Source organism: Brassica napus, chromosome C5 (genome assembly GCF_020379485.1).
Source record: "Brassica napus cultivar Da-Ae chromosome C5, Da-Ae, whole genome shotgun sequence".
In the NCBI taxonomy this organism is placed as follows: Eukaryota; Viridiplantae; Streptophyta; class Magnoliopsida; order Brassicales; family Brassicaceae; genus Brassica; species Brassica napus.
In genome coordinates this window covers 51,785,517-51,803,196 of record NC_063448.1, presented here as the reverse complement: position 1 = coordinate 51,803,196, position 17,680 = coordinate 51,785,517, and the positions used below count along the sequence as shown (strand labels likewise).

The 17,680-nt window shown below is 36.5% G+C and overlaps 3 protein-coding genes across 3 annotated transcripts; 2 read left to right on the top strand and 1 right to left on the bottom strand.

Moving 5' to 3' along the window:
- The first annotated feature begins 145 nt into the window (after positions 1–145).
- Positions 146–1,938, top strand: LOC106452533 (eukaryotic translation initiation factor 3 subunit G). The gene is made up of 2 exons (XM_013894682.3): positions 146–700; positions 1,250–1,938. Exons 1-2 carry the CDS (start codon positions 364–366, stop codon positions 1,792–1,794), a joined length of 882 nt encoding a protein of 293 aa, XP_013750136.1. The 5' UTR covers positions 146–363; the 3' UTR covers positions 1,795–1,938.
- A 4,144-nt stretch (positions 1,939–6,082) lies between these two features.
- LOC106452531 (protein phosphatase 2C 37) lies at positions 6,083–8,696 on the bottom strand. The gene is made up of 2 exons (XM_013894681.2): positions 6,853–8,696; positions 6,083–6,765 (listed from the first exon to the last, which is right to left on the bottom strand). The coding sequence occupies exons 1-2, from the start codon at positions 7,630–7,632 to the stop codon at positions 6,340–6,342; spliced, it is 1,206 nt and encodes a 401-aa protein (XP_013750135.1). The 5' UTR covers positions 7,633–8,696; the 3' UTR covers positions 6,083–6,339.
- Positions 8,697–16,777: 8,081 nt separating this feature from the next.
- Positions 16,778–17,476, top strand: LOC125587346. The gene has a single exon (XM_048757607.1). The coding sequence runs from the start codon at positions 16,778–16,780 to the stop codon at positions 17,474–17,476; it is 699 nt and encodes a 232-aa protein (XP_048613564.1).
- The last annotated feature ends 204 nt before the right edge of the window (positions 17,477–17,680 follow it).

Here is a 17,680-nt window from a genome sequence, read left to right as displayed (position 1 = left end):
AGCTGATATATTATTATATAATAAAATTAATTCATTTATTAACCCACGGTTCGCCCGCGGTCGACCCAGCGACCCGGTAAATCGTCCGGTTCAGTGTCCGGATCGGGTTTAAAAACATTGACCCTGGGTTAATCATGGTCAAAGGATTAAGGAAAGCCCAAAATTATGCTGGAGACTATCCTCGAACACGTGACCTCATGCACTTTCCTATATTAGCTCAAAACGCTGCGTTTCAGTCGTAGAAGGGTTACCTGAAGCACACAGATAATAAGATAGGAAACCCTAAAGGTAGTTTTCTTCTTACAGTTTTAGATAACATCGGCGGCGCATCCCAATTCGAAACGAAGAAGAAGAAGAAGAAAGATGACGATGGATGCGCAGCAGAAAACGAGCAAGTTCAAATGGGGAGAGATGGACGAAGACGACGATCTCGATTTCCTCCTCCCTCCGAAGCAGGTGATCGGCCCCGACGCAAACGGATTGAAGACGGTGATCGAGTACAAGTTCAACGACCAAGGCAAGAAGGTCAAGATCACCACCAAGTCGCGCGTCCGTAAGCTTGCTTCCGCGAGGCTCAACAAACGCGCCATGGAGCGGAGGAGCTGGCCTAGGTTCGGAGACGCAGCGAACGAGGACGCCGGTAGCAATCTCACCATGGTTTCCACCGAAGAGATCGTCTTGGAACGACCTAGGGCTCCTGGTCAGTTTAATTTCCTTAAGATTCGTTTGTTTTTTATTACTTTTTTTTATTGATTCTTTGTGGCTGTTAACTGTGTGAATAGGTTAGTAAAGTCACTGCCTTTATCATCATGTGTTATGTGATGTGTTATGAATCTTGTATTTCTAGTTTCACTTTCTAGTTTTTGCCCTGTGAAACTTCTCCTTCTCGACACTTAGAGCATGATTATTGGATGGTTCTTAACATGGGTTTTTCAGCGGAATATAAGAACTTGTCTCTTAGTTTGTTATGAATCTTGTATTTCTAGCTTTTTTTTTTTTTTTTTTTTTTAATTTTTATTTTTAAGTTAAAAGTTAAGAGATAGATTCTTATATTCCAGTAAGAACTCCACCTTGAGAACCTCCCAATAATCATGCTCTTAGTTTGTTAATGTTTGCAAGGCTAAATAGGTTTTCTAGTAAAAGGGTGCTTGTTAAGTTCCTTGTTAGTGTTAGTGGGCCTTTCTTGAAATGTTTTGACGTTCTTTTTCCTTGTTGCTTTCGGATATAATGGGGGTATGTGATGTTCCAGGCACCAAAGCAGAAGAATCCAATGGAGACAGCTTGTCTCAGCTGAGCAAACCTGGTGCCGTCCTCATGGTCTGCAGGACATGCCACAAGAAAGGTGATCACTGGACATCAAAGTGTCCTTACAAGGATCTAGCTGCACCAGTGGATGTCTTTGTGGACAAGCCACCCACTGGGGAGCCATCTGCCGTATCCGCTGCACCTGGACCTGGCAAGGCCTCTTATGTCCCGCCCAGCATGAGACCAGGTGCGGACAGAAGCGCTGCTGGTTCGGACATGAGGAGGAGGAACGATGAGAACTCTGTTCGTGTCACTAACTTGTCTGAAGACACCCGTGAGCCTGATTTGATGGAGCTTTTCCATCCGTTTGGAGCTGTCACGCGTGTCTACGTGGCGATTGATCAGAAAACTGGAGTGAGCAGAGGGTTTGGATTCGTTAATTTCGTGAGCAGAGAAGACGCTCAACGAGCAATCAACAAGTTGAATGGTTATGGTTATGATAACCTCATCCTCAGGGTTGAGTGGGCTACTCCAAGACCCACCCAGTAAATCTCTTTTTTGAGTCATTCAAAAACTCGGTTCTTATTTTCTGCTCTGGATTCTTGTTGACCTACCGTTTTGTTTGGTTTTTGTTCGAATTAGGTGAGAAGATATTATTTTTATCTTTTTAATACCCAAGGCATGTTTTGAGTATCCAAAAGGTTTTAAGCAATCTTGATAGATATGCAAGAACATCGCTTGAAGTTCAGGTAATAATTAATTTTTAGAATAGGAAAGTTGAAAGAATGATGTCTATATTTTTAAATACAGACCCACCCAGTAAATCTCTTTTCTTGAGTCCTTCAAAAACTCGTTGTTTTTTATATTCGTATTTTCTGCTGAGGATTCTTGTTTATCTACCGGTTTGTTTGGTTTTATTATGCAAAACAAAAGGATTAGAATAGGAAAGTTGAAATAATAATGTCTTGTATTTTTAAATACAGACCCACCCAGTAAATCTCTTTTCTTGAGTCCTTCAAAAACTCGTTGTTTTTTATATTCGTATTTTCTGCTGAGGATTCTTGTTTATCTACCGGTTTGTTTGGTTTTAGTATTTAAAAGGTTTTAAGCAATCTCGATAGATATGCAAGAACAAAGGTGTTCTTGTCCCATTTTTAGTTCAGGTAATAATCAGTTTTTACAGATGCTAATATGCAAAAACAAAAGGTATATACATAGATACATACATCCCATAACATTATAAATTGTGAGCTAAGGTTTGCTAAACTGCTTCCAAAATCACATATCCCCTATATGTTAATTGATGAACATTTGAAAAGATGTAATTTTAATTTTGTAATAATTAAAAAAGATCACTTGCTTATGTGTCAATCAATTAGATAGTTAATTAATCTTACGTGTCACCTTTACATTGAAATTGAAAAATATGTTGGTCCAATTCGATTTTTATATTTCACTATAAACATTTAATACCAACTATACGATATCATATGATATTAACTAAAGGAAGTTGGCTATTTATTATATATTATTTTCTTAAATAAAATCTACGGAATTACCTAATGTGATTATGATATATATAGTAATTAATGATTTTAAATAGTGAAGATTTGCTAATAATTTGTATGTTTTCTATCATTTTTGTTTAATTATTTACTATTAAAATAAATTACACAATTACATTAATCATATATTAAAATTTTAGATTTTTTTATATATGTTGTATTTTGAATTTTTTAAAACGAGTATAAATTACTAAAACTGTTAAAAGTCTCACATAAACTTTTGTGATCAATGTTTAAATTTTTTTCTATAATAAGATACAATGATAATAAAATCATATAAATAAATAATTTTATTTTAATAGGTGTTTAAGTTAATATATATATATACTTCATATCGTTTAAATTTAATTATATACCATATACGATAGATAAGATTAATTGTTTTGATTTATTTATTCTAAAATGGTTGCGAATAAACAAGAGTGGTCATTTGATTTATATGTGCAAACCAATTTATTACGTAATAATAACTCATTTTTTAGTTATTTAATATATAATTATTATTTTATTATTTCATATTATGCAGAAAAATATAAAATAAGTATAAGATCTGCACAAGGCGCAGATCTTAACATAAGTATGTATCTCTTTAATAATTTTGAATCTTAAACATTTTCTAAATCTCAGACCAAAATAAAAAAAAGAAATGATAATAAATTCAAAAATCAATATTTATATCGAGCAATAACCAAAATGACACAAAAAGGAGAAAAATATCGAAGATAGATAGGATTGGCACGTGAACGGAAATTTCTCATAACCATAATTAACTTTTAAATTGTTAAATCATGATATAAAGTCGAGCTTACATAGTTTCATTTTAACCAAATAATATGCATGAGATTTTTCGACCTAAACGTTAGGTTTTTATGCGATAAATAAAATGAGATCAGTTCATTAGTAAACAATTTATGTAATTAACAAAAAAAAGTTTAAAAAATTGTTTATGGGCCATATATATTAATTCGATCAATAATATAAATTTATTTCATACGATATTTCTTAAATAATTTTCATATAAATTTACCCTATTTATCCTAGTGGTTTTGTTAAACCTAGATGTTATTTAACAATTTTACCGAAAAAATCAGTTATGCACTGTGTGGTATTTGCATTGTTTAGCTAAATTCATCTATCACCGCCTATGGTTGGTTAAAAATACTACTCCTTCTCTCCGTTTTAATATAGATGATGTTTTAGAAAAACTATTTTGTTTTAATTTATAAGAAATTTTGAGATTTTAAGGTTAACTTTAACTCTATTGGAAACTGTTAAATTAATTAGATTTTACTGTATTTTTTATATTTGGTTAACTGATTTAAAATTATATATTTAAAATATTTTTTTAGAGAAACGTAATTTTCTTAATCTTTGTGCATTATTACAAAATATCAAGTATTATGAAACGGATGTAGTATTTAACCGTTTGACCCGGAATATTTCACTTTTGTGTGTTGTGGCACACTGGTACTACTTGCCTCGTTCAAGCTAATATCGTCAAAAAGGCTGAACAAGTTGTGTCAAACACTTAAAGACTTCCTAATGGATCACGCGGTGTGTCATGTAGCCAGTGGCGGATGTAGGATTTATATTCGTTGGGGGCAAATAAAATATAAACATAGAAAACAAGGTTAAAAGATAATTTTAGTAGGAGCAAATCAAATATAAACGTAGAAAACAAGACTAAAGTTCATACATGTTATAAAGAATTAGAAATTTTCATGGGGGCAAGTGCCACCAACTTGGCTCACCTACATCCGCCACTGCATGTAGCCTTCTTCAGTGAGATACAGTATTAAACCTAATGAACATGGGTTAGGACTTTAATAAGACAAGCTGAGACAACATCATGATATATTGAGAACTAAATAAAAGGAAAGAATAATTGAGAAAGAGAGGTCAACATCAAATCTTCGAAACCAAATCTCACATTAGACCAAATAGGCACGTGTCGATGTTTGATTTCACAAGTATGCATAATCTTATCTTAGATTCCACTTGTGTTGTGTCCCTCTCAGCCTCCAACTCTTTTTTTGGGTGCCCTTTCGCTCTTTCCACGAACCCAACAGGCACCAGCTGAACGCCATCATTGTGCAATATACAACATTATGCAAGTGCAATCTAATAGTTTTTGGCTGCTCCTTATCTTTTTGATGGTGAAATCTCTTATTTTCAACCAGCTGTTTCGTGTTGGATTATAGAGTTGATCTCTTTGTACGTAGAGAATGTACATAAAACTCAACTTGTGTTTGGTTTTAAACGTCAGGAACGACGTTGGTAATTTTTGTAAAATCACAAAATAACATATATTGAATAATCATCATTTAGAAGGTCGATTAAATTATATTTAAATTTAATCTAATAAAAAATAAGGTTACTCAATGTCTATACACTCATTCACCTTCCTAGGCCGATTAAATACTTAAACATTAGTGTGGAGGTATAGTTTGTATACAACATGATTGAATAGAAGAATATTTGATTATTAGATTGATCATCGTGGCAACTGGCAAGTGGCAAGCAATAGACGGTTCATGATGGTTCATATAAATATTTTATGTTCAAGTTAATAAAGTTAATCAAAAAAAAAAAAATTGAGGATCACCTTTTTTTTTCATTTCCTTCCTTCCAAGTGGATATTAACTAATAACTAGTCAATTAAACCAAATCTGTTTAATTAATGATTGATTCCGACATTAACTGACATTAAGCATTCGACAATGTTGCCCAGACCATTCTCTTAATTATCTTACATTATATTAAACTAAGTTTATGTATTAAATCATTACTTTTATTTAGATTCCAGTGAATCTCCCCCAGAACTAGAGTTTTTAAAAGTCATCGCTAAAATGGTTAAAACTCGAGAAGCACAACATTAGTAAGCGATTCTTGAAACGTTCCATTTACACAATTGATTTCTTGCTTTATGAATTTAGTATCCATGAATATTATTACAATAAGTGAATAACAGAATTCGAATGCACTAAAACGACAAACGCTACGATACGCCACGCCACGCCACGTTAGTTTTCCCATACCAATAAATAACTTTGATGCTTAAAATTTCGTACCAAAGCGGTTTACATTTAAATCGACACTATGAATCTGTAACCATACTAAACCACATCGAACCGGCTAGCATTAACCATGCAGTAAAAGAACGTTGCGATCAGATTATCCGTTATAACTTTACTTTGTCATCCATTTGTATGTGTCCAAGAACGCAATTGTGGCTTAGCCAGAGACATGTTTGTGTTTTATCTTCCTCCGAATTAACGTAATACTTGTTTACATCTCTAATTGATTAGAAAAAGAGAAATACACGTATATGATAATAATGCCTAAAATAAAAGAAAATACGCAACTTTTAAATCAGCTCCTTTTCTTCCCGAGCTTGAATAAAGAGCTGTTTTAAAAAACCTTAAACAAGATAAAACTAAAACAGAAAAATAATAAAAATCAACAAAAATTACAATTAGGTATGTAACAATTTATCTAATCTAATACTACTACTAATTAAATCACTAAATCAAGACACTTGATTATTACTCCTCCTTTTCCTCAAGTCAACCACCACGACACTAACGTTATCGGAGCTCTGTCTCGCCAGAGCCAGCTTCGTCAACAGCAACGCAGCGTCCGAACACGCGTTGTGCGCCGTATCAGAGTCTCCTCCATCCGCCGCAGCAGCACCTTGAAGGCACATGCGAGCAACGCCGCACGCAGTCTCGTTCGTCACAACGTCCCAGAGTCCATCACTCGCTAAGATCAAGCACTCGTCGTCGTCGGTTCGATCCGTTACGGCTACCTCCGGATCCGGAATCACATACGGTTTTAAGTAGTTATCACCAATAGCTCTCGACATAGCGAGAACTCCTAGAACCCTGGCGCCGTCCCAGTAGATAACCCGCCCGCCCGCTTGTTGGATCCGAATCAATTCATCGGGTCGATCCGGCTGTTACATCAAAATAACAAACTGTTAGAGATCACGGTAACAGTAACGGTAACGGAAACGGATTATATATGAAGTTGTTATAACTACCTTATGATCCGAAGAGAGAGGGATGGCCACTCCGTTACGGCAAAGCACGGCGCGAGAGTCTCCGCAGTTAGAGACGACGATCTTCTCCGGCGTGACTACGGACACGACGGCGGTGGATCCGACGGCGTCGCACTGAGGAGACTGCAATTCGCATCTGCACGAGCTCTTCACGCTCCGACTCGCCGCACCGTTGTTAGAGTCTCGCTGGCAAACTTCTCGATCCATCTTCTGGAAGCTCTTCGCCATCGTCTCCTTCCACTCGTCCTCTCCTCCGGCGGCCATAGCTTCGACGTCCCGCTTGACAATCTCATGCAAACGCTCCCTGCACTTCTCCGCGACGTGAGAGCAGCCGTGGCCGTCGAAAACGCCGTAGAAGTGGAGATTCTCGGAGTTTTTGTGGATCAGCGAGTGGTGAACCGAGACGGCGTCTTCCATGTCTCTTCTCCTGCCGCAAACCGACGTCGTTCCGATCTTAGGCGCATCGGAGACGAAACAGCTCTCTGCTTCCGTCGCGGAGCTCGGAATCAAATTTGAATTCTTAACCGGTGATGATCGCGCCTTCTTCTCCACGTTCCTCTCGCTACGTACATTCGATTCCAGATCTTGATTTCCCGACGGTGTCTCACGTTTCTGCCGCTTACGTGAGCTCTCAAGCGGAGGAGCAACTATTTTGATCGAAGGGAGTAGATCTAACCTCCGTCTAAGAGAAGCTCGAGTAGACGAATCGACCGTAACCGCCGGTTCGCTCTCCCCAACAACACCGCAGCAAATCCCAGCCATTTGATCTCAGCAACACCACAATAACAACTTCAATTATAGATCAAAATAAACAAAACAATTCTCAGATACAATCACTGAGACGAAGAGAGAAATAGAGAGAGATATTGAGCGTTAAGAAATGCAATGGGGATTTTAAAAAGGAAAGGTTTGATTTAAAAAGGAAAAGGGAAAAGAAAAGTTTTTTTTTTTTTTTTTTTCCTCCGCATGGAAGGGTAACACGTAATTTACGGGCAGGGGGCGTGAATGAAAGCTTAATGAGTTGCCCCCATCGACGGGCAGCATCCGACACGTACCGTTTGGTGTGACGTTCCATTTCCTGGTACCTAGATACAATCTCTGCCGTCCGTTCTTCTTTTTTCATTTTCAGGATCTATACACGTGTTCCGGGTACGCCGTTAACGTGGCCCAATTAGAGCGCGACACAGATTAACGGTAACGACCGGCCTTTCTTGACACGCATGTGGTCCACCCTTTCGTTTTGTTCTTTTCTTTTCGTTTGTTTAATTATTAAATACGGAAAATATGCTGTTGATTAAATAAGTAGAGTCAGAGGTCAAAAATAATGGAAGAGTGACAATCTTGTTCTAAAATACTCGAGCTGCTTATTTATCAACTTTTTCATAAAATAATCATGAACCAGTAATCACTATGATATACATGTAACATAGTCTTTAGTAGCAGAAGATTATATATACTAATTATTCTGTATTAGTATGATCGCTGTTTATGTCATAATTTTATATGGACAATTCTGAAACAATCGATAATAAGTATGACTATAGATAAACAAAGAATTGATACCCAAAAATTTCGACAATGAGTTAATTGTTATAAATCATCGAGTGGATTGTCATTAATCAAGACAAGAGGAGAAAGCCTGTCGGCCACATCAAGTCCAGCCGCGGCCGAAAGGAGGAGAGAGAATCGGCTCATGACCTAGCCAACTTAGAACTTATGATGTTTTCCTTTTCTATGTTTTATTAGTTTTCATATTTCCTGTTGGATTAGAATATGTATTCTTTCCATTTATTTTTATCTTGTAATCCTTATATAAGGAACTCCCATTGTTCATTAATAATAACACAGAAATATTCAGACTCTAAACTCACTAGTTATAACACGTTATCAGCACGATAGACTCCCAAAAACCCTGAGAAAGAAAAACCCCTAACCCTAACCTAAAATCCGTCACACATAAACCCTAAATCTGGCGCAATTTAAAATCGATCGATCTCTCCAACCCTGAGGAACCAAACGACAATCCACATATCATCTTGAAGCTCTTGACGAGACGGATCCATCAGCGCAAACCGTTCGTTGTTCCGATCTCAGACGCGCTCTCACTCGCAGGAACAACACGCGGCGCCGTCTTAGTTTTTTGAAACCCTAATCCGAACCAACAAGATTTTCTAGCCAAATTCAAATCTTATGAAAGATAAGTTTATCATATCTTATTTGTTTGATGATATATTGTTCAGATTATGGTGTTCATGTAATCTAATACTACTTGTTTTTATTTCATGAGCTAAGAGGAGTTGGTGCAAAGATCTAATCCCGAAGAACCATAACTTGTTCTTGCTTCCGTTCCGGCTTGCAAACACCCGATCAGCTAAAGCCCTTAAGCGTTCCTGATCCTAGACATTCACAGCTTCCTGTCCACAACAGAGCCAGCCCACGTTCGCATCACAGCCAGCTCGCAATTCAGATCAGCCGCTTGCAAAGGCAGCAGCTCGCGAACTAGATAAGAAGAAGACGCGTCCCGATCGCGTCCGACTACCTCAGCACACATCTGTGACCAGACGCAAGACTGTTCCAGACAGCTCGCGTCCCGTCCCAGCTTGCGACACGATAAGGAGCCAGCTCGCGTCCGTGTGCAACTAGAGGTTCATCTGACTTTGGTGGTCCGGTTCAACCCTACATAATAAAGGTAATTCGAAATCTGAAAACAAGAATCGAACTTGGTTGTTTTGTAAAGATTGAAACCTTAAAATATAATCTCTAAAACTAAAAGCCATAGTTTAAATAGATCAATCCCCTATGAGTAAATCGAAGCTTTATAAGTTCGATCTAAAACCTAAAAACGAGATTGATCCATTGATCAATTAAAATCAGAACCTTAAAGGTTTTTGAATCTCAAATCAAATCCCTTTGATCAAAGATCAAAGTTTTCGAAATCCCCTAAAACCCTAATTTTGGAAAATTGGTTTTAATCTTGATTTGAAACTTGAGTGTTTGATTGATCGCCTAGAGCTATGATTAGGATTGTTTTAAAACTTGAATCTCAATCTTGTTTAAACTAAAACCCTAATCTCGAATTTTAAAATTCCTAAAGGCCTTGAAACCTTAAATCTCTCATTACTTAAACCTTGAAAGATTGATTTAAAGAATTTACATATTGAATGAGAGTTAGGTTACTAGATTATTTAATTTTAAAACCTAATAGATATGCAACTAAGAAATAGGATTGAATGCATTTAGATCCCGTTTTGTATATGGCTGTGTGGCCTAATACATTGTTCATACTTGCGGCCGTTTGCCCTTGATTGATTAAAAGTCGTGTGGCTTAGTGCATATTCAAGTGGCCGTGTAGCCTAGTATCCGGATGGTTATATAAACCGAATTGCATCATGAACCAATCTTTAGGATTGATGTATCACACCAAGATGGCCGTGAGGTCTAAGCATCACAATACATGACCATGTGGTCCAAGTATTATAGAGAGACTTATGAAATCATGTGCACTGATTATTTAAATTGGTTGCAAGAATTTTAAATCAATGAATTGATTGATAATATGATTTCAGATGCCGAGATTTGAATCCATGGATTATGCTATTCTAAATCTGTCTGAAGATAATTATCTAGAATGGGCAATGAACACTTCAGTAACCCTGAAATCAAGAGGACTCGGAAGGAGTATCATTCAGGGTGATTATGCAACTAGAAGTGAAAAGTTAAGAGCCATTACAATAATACGCCATCATCTCACTGTGGAACTGAGAAATCAGTATCTACATATTGAGAATCCTCGTGACTTTTGGACATAATTAAAGTCCAGATACACTATGGTATTATTACCAAAGGTAAAACATGAATGGATGAGTCTCAGATTCCAAGACTTTGAGACAGTGTCCGAGTTTCACTTTGCCATGTCCAGGGTCGTGTACCAACTGAGATTATGTGGAGAAGAGGTAACAGATAATGATTGTCTATTCAAGACATACTCCACATTCCATCCAGAAGATTTGTTGTCAAAACATATCTACATAGAAAGAGGTTCTACCACTTACAATGACCTGATCTCTTGCCTAACAGTGATTGAGAAAAACAAGGTACTAAAAAGGAGCAGTGAGATGAGATATCCTGATACAAATAAGACTGATATTGATCAGGATGAATCCAAGGGAGCCGTGTCCAATATAACTCAAGGAGTGGCCGACATGTCTATTGACTAAGAGGGATCTCGACATTTTATTTTAAAGTTCTTGATTTGTGATTTGCTTTAACTTAATTGTCATTCACGATTTTGTATATACAATGTAATTGATTTTGAATTCATTATCTTGCCTGATCTTACTTGAACATATGAATGATTCTATTTTTGTCTAAAGGGCACAATATCAAGTAAGAAATCGTGAAAGGGGTATAGTAAGCATAGTAAAGAAACTATGGCTAAGGCATTGCCTTAAAAGGCATTATACACATCCAAAAGAACATGTGACCCATTGAAGTTATAATGTATGGTTTCCAAGTAGAAACAATGGGTAAGGAAAGAAACAAGTTTCTTTAGATTTTAAGAAGAAAAACGCCTAAGACCTTGAAAGAAAGTGGTCGAGATTATACCTATGATCACCACTGATCAAAACTATGTTACAGATCAGTATGATAAAGAGGCAAGAGATGTGGTAACCATATTGAGATAACACCACGAAATTTTACACTATATGGCATAATAGGATTAGCCATCCTAAAGTCTAAACTTGATGCAAATATTGAAAAGGCACAGAGTTATCCCGTAAAAGATTTTACGTTGTGAAACATATACACAAAGGAAAACTCATTAGGCTTAATTATCCCAAGCACCACGACCTTATAGTATGGTCATGAGGGGGAGAGAGGATATACCCATGATCAATACTACAAGTTCGTGTACCACTATGGTCTAAGACCATGTTATATGGCTCGGCCATTACTCGGCCATAAAGGACCATTCCTCGGCCGTAGAGGCCATGATACAAACGGCCAAACCAAAGAGGCCATTACCCGGCTGAAGAGACCATGAGAATAAACGGCTCGGCCGTGACTTGGCCGTGACTTGGCCGCATAGTGCAGGCTTGGCCGCACACAATCCATTTCCTATAAAAGGTTCGGCCATGTAAGATATTATCTATAAGGATAAGACTATAAAGTCTATAAGCTTGGAGACATTATGTTTTACATGTATAGAATGATAATATGATCATATGCATCAGGCCATATAAGTGAGCATAAATATATTCCCATCTCAGATTGAATACGAGTCATAAACCAGACATACACCATCTTAAGAGATTTTGAATAAACCACCACATACATATATGTGCCGTCTAAGATGGAACCTCAGAAGAGGATTGGGAATATATAAGAATAAGATCTTCTCCACGAATTCAAAGGACCGTGAGCCAAAACATGGGTGATTAAAATCGTGGCCATGTATGGATTGCATGAAACAAATGAATCCGGATATTCAATATTAAAGGAGAAAGATTATAAGCTGGACAAAGAAAGATTAAAAAAGTAAAAGAATGATAAGAATGGTTTTAACCATCATTGTCTTGGCAAAGATCCTCGGACTAGAGATTATAATTTAAGACGTCCAAAGAAAGATTATATAAAGCTAGCTAATTGAGAAGCTAATCGAAATACGAGACACTGACCCGAGAAATGACTAACCAGCTTAGCACCAAATGAATGTCCTAGAAGAGACATAATCAAGTTGCTATAGAGTCTATACAAGATAGACCAAGTGTTCCATATGATAAAGGAATCTCGGATAGAAAAGAATGGTGCATAGAATACAGATCCGAGATTATAAGAGAAACCATACCAGACATTGAGAAAAGGCTGCGCAGCTACACATCTAAGGTACCAAACCATGTAGTCTTGGGACGCCAAGCTACTAGGTAATAAAGGTCCTAGATAATAAGATCTCAATTCTATAAATCATGTCTGGAACATAATGGAACCACATGAAAGTGTCGACACACACACACATTTGTATAAAGATACATAAAGTTATAGCACTTGAACATAAAGAGATGAACGAGGATCATGAACCCACGAAAGAGTACTCATACAATCATAAAAGATCATAGAGATTAGAAAAGATAAAACGTGGAGGTTCAAAGTATCTAAAAGAGAGATGGGCGTATTGGCCATATACATATACAGAAACGCCATCTGATAAACCAGTGAAATAGATGGATCTTGTGAGATAAAGAAACCGTGAGAAAAGGCACATGATCAAGAGGTCTAGAGTGTTCATGTTTCCTAATAACAACATTAGATCATAGCTTCTTACACAAGGTACTCACAGAGATCAAAGGAACATATTATAAGGAGATAAACTCCTATGTGGTGGATGCTGCTACAGATTTTCGAAATTGACAATGGTCTGGTCATAAGAAAGAAATTAGATACAATGATGTAGTAAGCTGCATATGGATCACTGGATAAGATGAAAGAACAGTTTCGTTCCTAAGTTGATTCATGGACTGAAACATAAAGCAGCTGCATATAGTATGTAAAAGAAATTGATCACGCATGATCATTGATCTTGGAGTTGTATAAAAGACAATCCAATACAGTCCATATATTTGAAATTCCTTGTGATTATACTAAACCTAAAAGAGGTTAGTAGGCATAGAATAACTCTATGTGGGTGTCCGACCAAAAGCGTCCGGCCCCGACCCTTCAAACTAAAGATGTCCGACTCTGTCCGTCTAAGGGCGTCCGGCTCTTCAGCAAAGAACGTCTGGCTCTTCTACTAGAAGCGTCCGGTTTTTAAGAATAAAAGGTGTCTAGCCCTTCTTCTTGATCACGGGCTAGTAGAGACAAAAGATCAATAGGATACAAATGTATTGTAGTCCATAAGCTTGTGAGAGCCGAGATCTATGACCTAATAATATATATTTAAGTGTGTGATATAATCCACAGCAACAGAGGTCATGAGACACCATCAAGAGATGGATAAAGGACTACAATGTCCGAGATAGATATAGTACTGCCTAAAGCAAGAAATATCAATGTCCACATGTGAGACACATGAGAGTATTTTTGGCCGCAGAGCCATAATAAGAGATTATAAACTCATATCAATGATCATTGATCTTGAACACTCATGAGACAAGTAGTGGACATGTATAGACGAGGTCTATGACCCAGACATGGATCGGCCAGATCGAGACATAGGTTCACGATAATTATGTCTAGTACATTGTCCATAAGTACTTATTTTGTCCGACCATAGTAAAGAGTTAAGAGTAGACGATCACGTCTTGATTATGGATATATGCAAACACGATTTGCAAAGACCCAATAGTGATCTCCGAGGACAATGTGATTCACATTGCTTAGCATATATACTTTACCAGGACACTCGATGTCAAAAGACATGAGAAACGACCTAAGAGGTCGAAGTGGTCTAGTTACGGCTTAGTAATGAAATTGGCCGATTACTTCCCATCCTATACATACAAGAAATATCACGCACAAGATGTGTAGAATGTAGAACCTACACTGAGGTTCACATCAGGGGGAGTAGTACGTGTTGTACTCTTTTTCCTTCATCATGGTTTTGTCCCACTGGGTTTTCCTGATAAGGTTTTAATGAGGCGACATGAAGCGTACTACAGATCCTGTATGGTTATGGCATCCAAGGGAGAGTGTTATAAATCATGGAGTGGATTGCCATTAACCAAGACAAGAGGAGAAAGCCCGTCGGCCACATCAAGCCCAGCCGCGGCCGCAAGGAGGAGAGAGAGTCGGCCAATGACCTAGCCAACTTAGAACTTAGGATGTTTTTCTTTTCTATGTTTTAGTAGTTTTCCTATTTTCCGTTGGATTAGGATATGTACTCTTTCCATTTATCTTTATCTTGTAATCTTTATATAAGGAACCCCCATTGTTCATTAATAATAACATAGAAATATTCACACTCTAAACTTTCTAATTACTACATTAATATCCACACTTAACAATTAAAACGTGCACTCTAAAATGTTGAAGATTTAGATTTTTATTCTTGAAAATCGTAAACGCATGTAAATCAACTTAAATAAAAAAAATATTTCTAAATATGATGGGTTAAAAATTTCAAGAGAAATCGAGTTAGCTTGTCATTGTTATAAACCAAGTGATGATCGACCATGGACCAGCCCATACTGCAGGCCCAATCCGGGACATGATAAAGACAACCAGAGACTATGTGTTTATCTAGTATATATTCCATGTATATCTGTAACATAGTGTTTATCCTTATCCTTATCTTGTTAGGATAAACATGACCTTATGACGGTCTAATACCTTGTATATATATGGACCTTCTGGTCGACAGTAATGATAACAGAAGTATTTCCCCGACACTTCATTTACAACACGTTATCAGCACGACGTTTCTCTCATAAACCCTAACCCTAAAAACCAGAAATAAATCCGAGCAGTAAAAACCCTAATTCCCGACAAACTTCAAACAGCTCTATCCCTCAACTCTGGTGGATCCAGACGACGAGCCAAATACCAAATTAAAGCTCTTGACGAGACGAAGCCAACGCCGCTAACCCCGCATCAATCGGAGTTTGGACGCGCCCCCACGCTCAGCTACAATACAGGCGGAAAATTTGTTTCAGAAACCAAAATCTCTCTCAACCATATATCTGTCTCCTATTCCAACAAGCAGCAACAAAAACAATAATTCCGAGCAATCCATCAACTAACCAGGAAGATCTCTAACTGATAGACCGATCAACCCATCAAAAGTTTTCAGGTATCATCGAAAACTCATCTAAAACCCATAAAGTATTAAATACCCTCATCCGCAGCCATGTAGCTATATTTAGCAACATGTCTCTGCAAATAAAATAAAACCAGAAACCATAAGCTCTTTAAAATCTCGAACCTGAACTTGTTTTGAACCTGTTCTTAATCTGAAACTGATTTTAAAATTGTTTAAAACTTTTCTTGATGATAGTTTCACATTAGAACTGTTTAGGATTGAAAGTTAACCAATTTTTTTTAAAAAAATCTGACTGCTATATGTTGAATGAAACCGACTGTTACTTGCTTAAACTTATCATTATTGTCCTGTTTAATGTTCTTATCTGATCTGAATCAACTAGAACTGTTAAGGACTGCATGTTACATAATTTTTTTTGAAAATCTGATCATGGTTTCATAAATTAATCCGAGGTTTTACCTCCTGTTCTTGTCTGAGAAATTTGTTTTCCTGATAATTGATAACGACTAGATCTTGATTAGGATAGAAAAAAAATATTTTTTTAATATTTAAAATCAAAATATCAGAGATATATCTGAGAAAATATATTTATTTTTAAATCGAAAAGTATATATTGCTTGAATAAATCAAATCTTCCTGATTTTTTTTTTTTTAAGTCACAATAATTTCTGATTTGATTATTTTTCGAAAAAAATAATAATAAATATATGGTATATTTTTTGAAAACCCTAACCTGATTTCATGATTGAATTGGTTTGCTTGATTGCATATTGTTTGCATACTAATATTGCATACTGAACATGAAATCTCGACTGTTAGGGATATAGATCATTCATAGTTTTCAAGCAATCTGAACTGAAATGAAAAAAAAAACATTATACTAAATAATCCGATCCAATGGGATGAAGAAAATATAGAACATTTTCCTGATCATCTAAGATAGAATCCCTAAAGGCCTTGAAACCTTGTGTTTGAAATAAGAGGACCTTAAATCTGAAAAATACATTGATCCACACCTTAAACCATATGGTTTTAAGAAAATGCATCATTTAGAAAAAAATTTTCTTTTGGTCCGTGTGTGGAATTGATATGAAGCATGAAAATTTTCAAAAAAATTACTTGATTAAGACCTGTTTTGAATAATGATTTCAGATGTCGAGTTACATACCCTCAGATTACAAAGCCCTTGATATCTCTGGAGATAATTATCTTGATTGGGCTATAAACAATTCAGTAGTCTTGAAGTCTAGAGGACTTGGGAAGTGCATCAAGTATGGCAATGACACCCTTGCGTATGAAAGACACAGAGCCATAATGATTTTGCGACACCATCTCTGTGAGGACCTAAGAGACGAGTTTGGATATGTTAATGATCCTCATAATCTCTGGTCATTTTTGAATTCTAGATTCTGTGAGCCATTGTTACACGAATCCAAGAAAAAATGGGAAGCTCTAAGGTTCCAGGATTATGAATCCGTGGACAATTATCACTCTGATCTTATGAGAATCACCTATAGTCTTAGACTATGTGGTGAATTGGTAACAAACGAGGATTTGTTAAACAAAACTCGTGACACATTCCATTCAGAGGAAGTGTTGTTATCACATCAGGCCAAAGGTTTCACCACCTATTATGACATGTTCTTATATTTATTAGACATTGAGCAAAAGAAGCAGAAAAGAATGGATAACATCAGACGGTTTAATGACATCATGGAGATATATTATGAAGTACTAGACAGTGAGATGAAAATCCCAGAAGCTAATAAAGCCACATTTGATAAGAAGAGATCTGAGGAGGATTCCGAGTGGACACTCATGGACCATGAGGTCGGATTATACATTGAATAATTTTCCGTGATTCTGATTTTATGTTTTCATATCTGATTTGATTTATTTGTTATTCATTTATGTTATTGAAATAATAAAAACGATTTTGTTTTTATATATTATCTTGCTTGATGATTCTTGATTAAATAACAAATAAAACCTTAATAAAAGGATAATCAGTCCACTGATAGTTGATTTCATGCATGGTTTAACTTTACCTTGATT

Bases quoted from the DNA above. Each gene is read 5' to 3' on its own strand.
- LOC106452531 (XM_013894681.2), bottom strand. From the start codon at position 7,632: ATGGCTGGGATTTGCTGCGGTGTTGTTGGGGAGAGCGAACCGGCGGTT. The intron at 6,766-6,852 runs GTAGTTATAACA...TTGATGTAACAG, and splicing joins CTCTCTCTTCGGATCATAAG to CCGGATCGACCCGATGAATT.
- LOC125587346 (XM_048757607.1), top strand. From the start codon at position 16,778: ATGTCGAGTTACATACCCTCAGATTACAAAGCCCTTGATATCTCTGGA.
- LOC106452533 (XM_013894682.3), top strand. From the start codon at position 364: ATGACGATGGATGCGCAGCAGAAAACGAGCAAGTTCAAATGGGGAGAG. The intron at 701-1,249 runs GTCAGTTTAATT...GTGATGTTCCAG, and splicing joins GGAACGACCTAGGGCTCCTG to GCACCAAAGCAGAAGAATCC.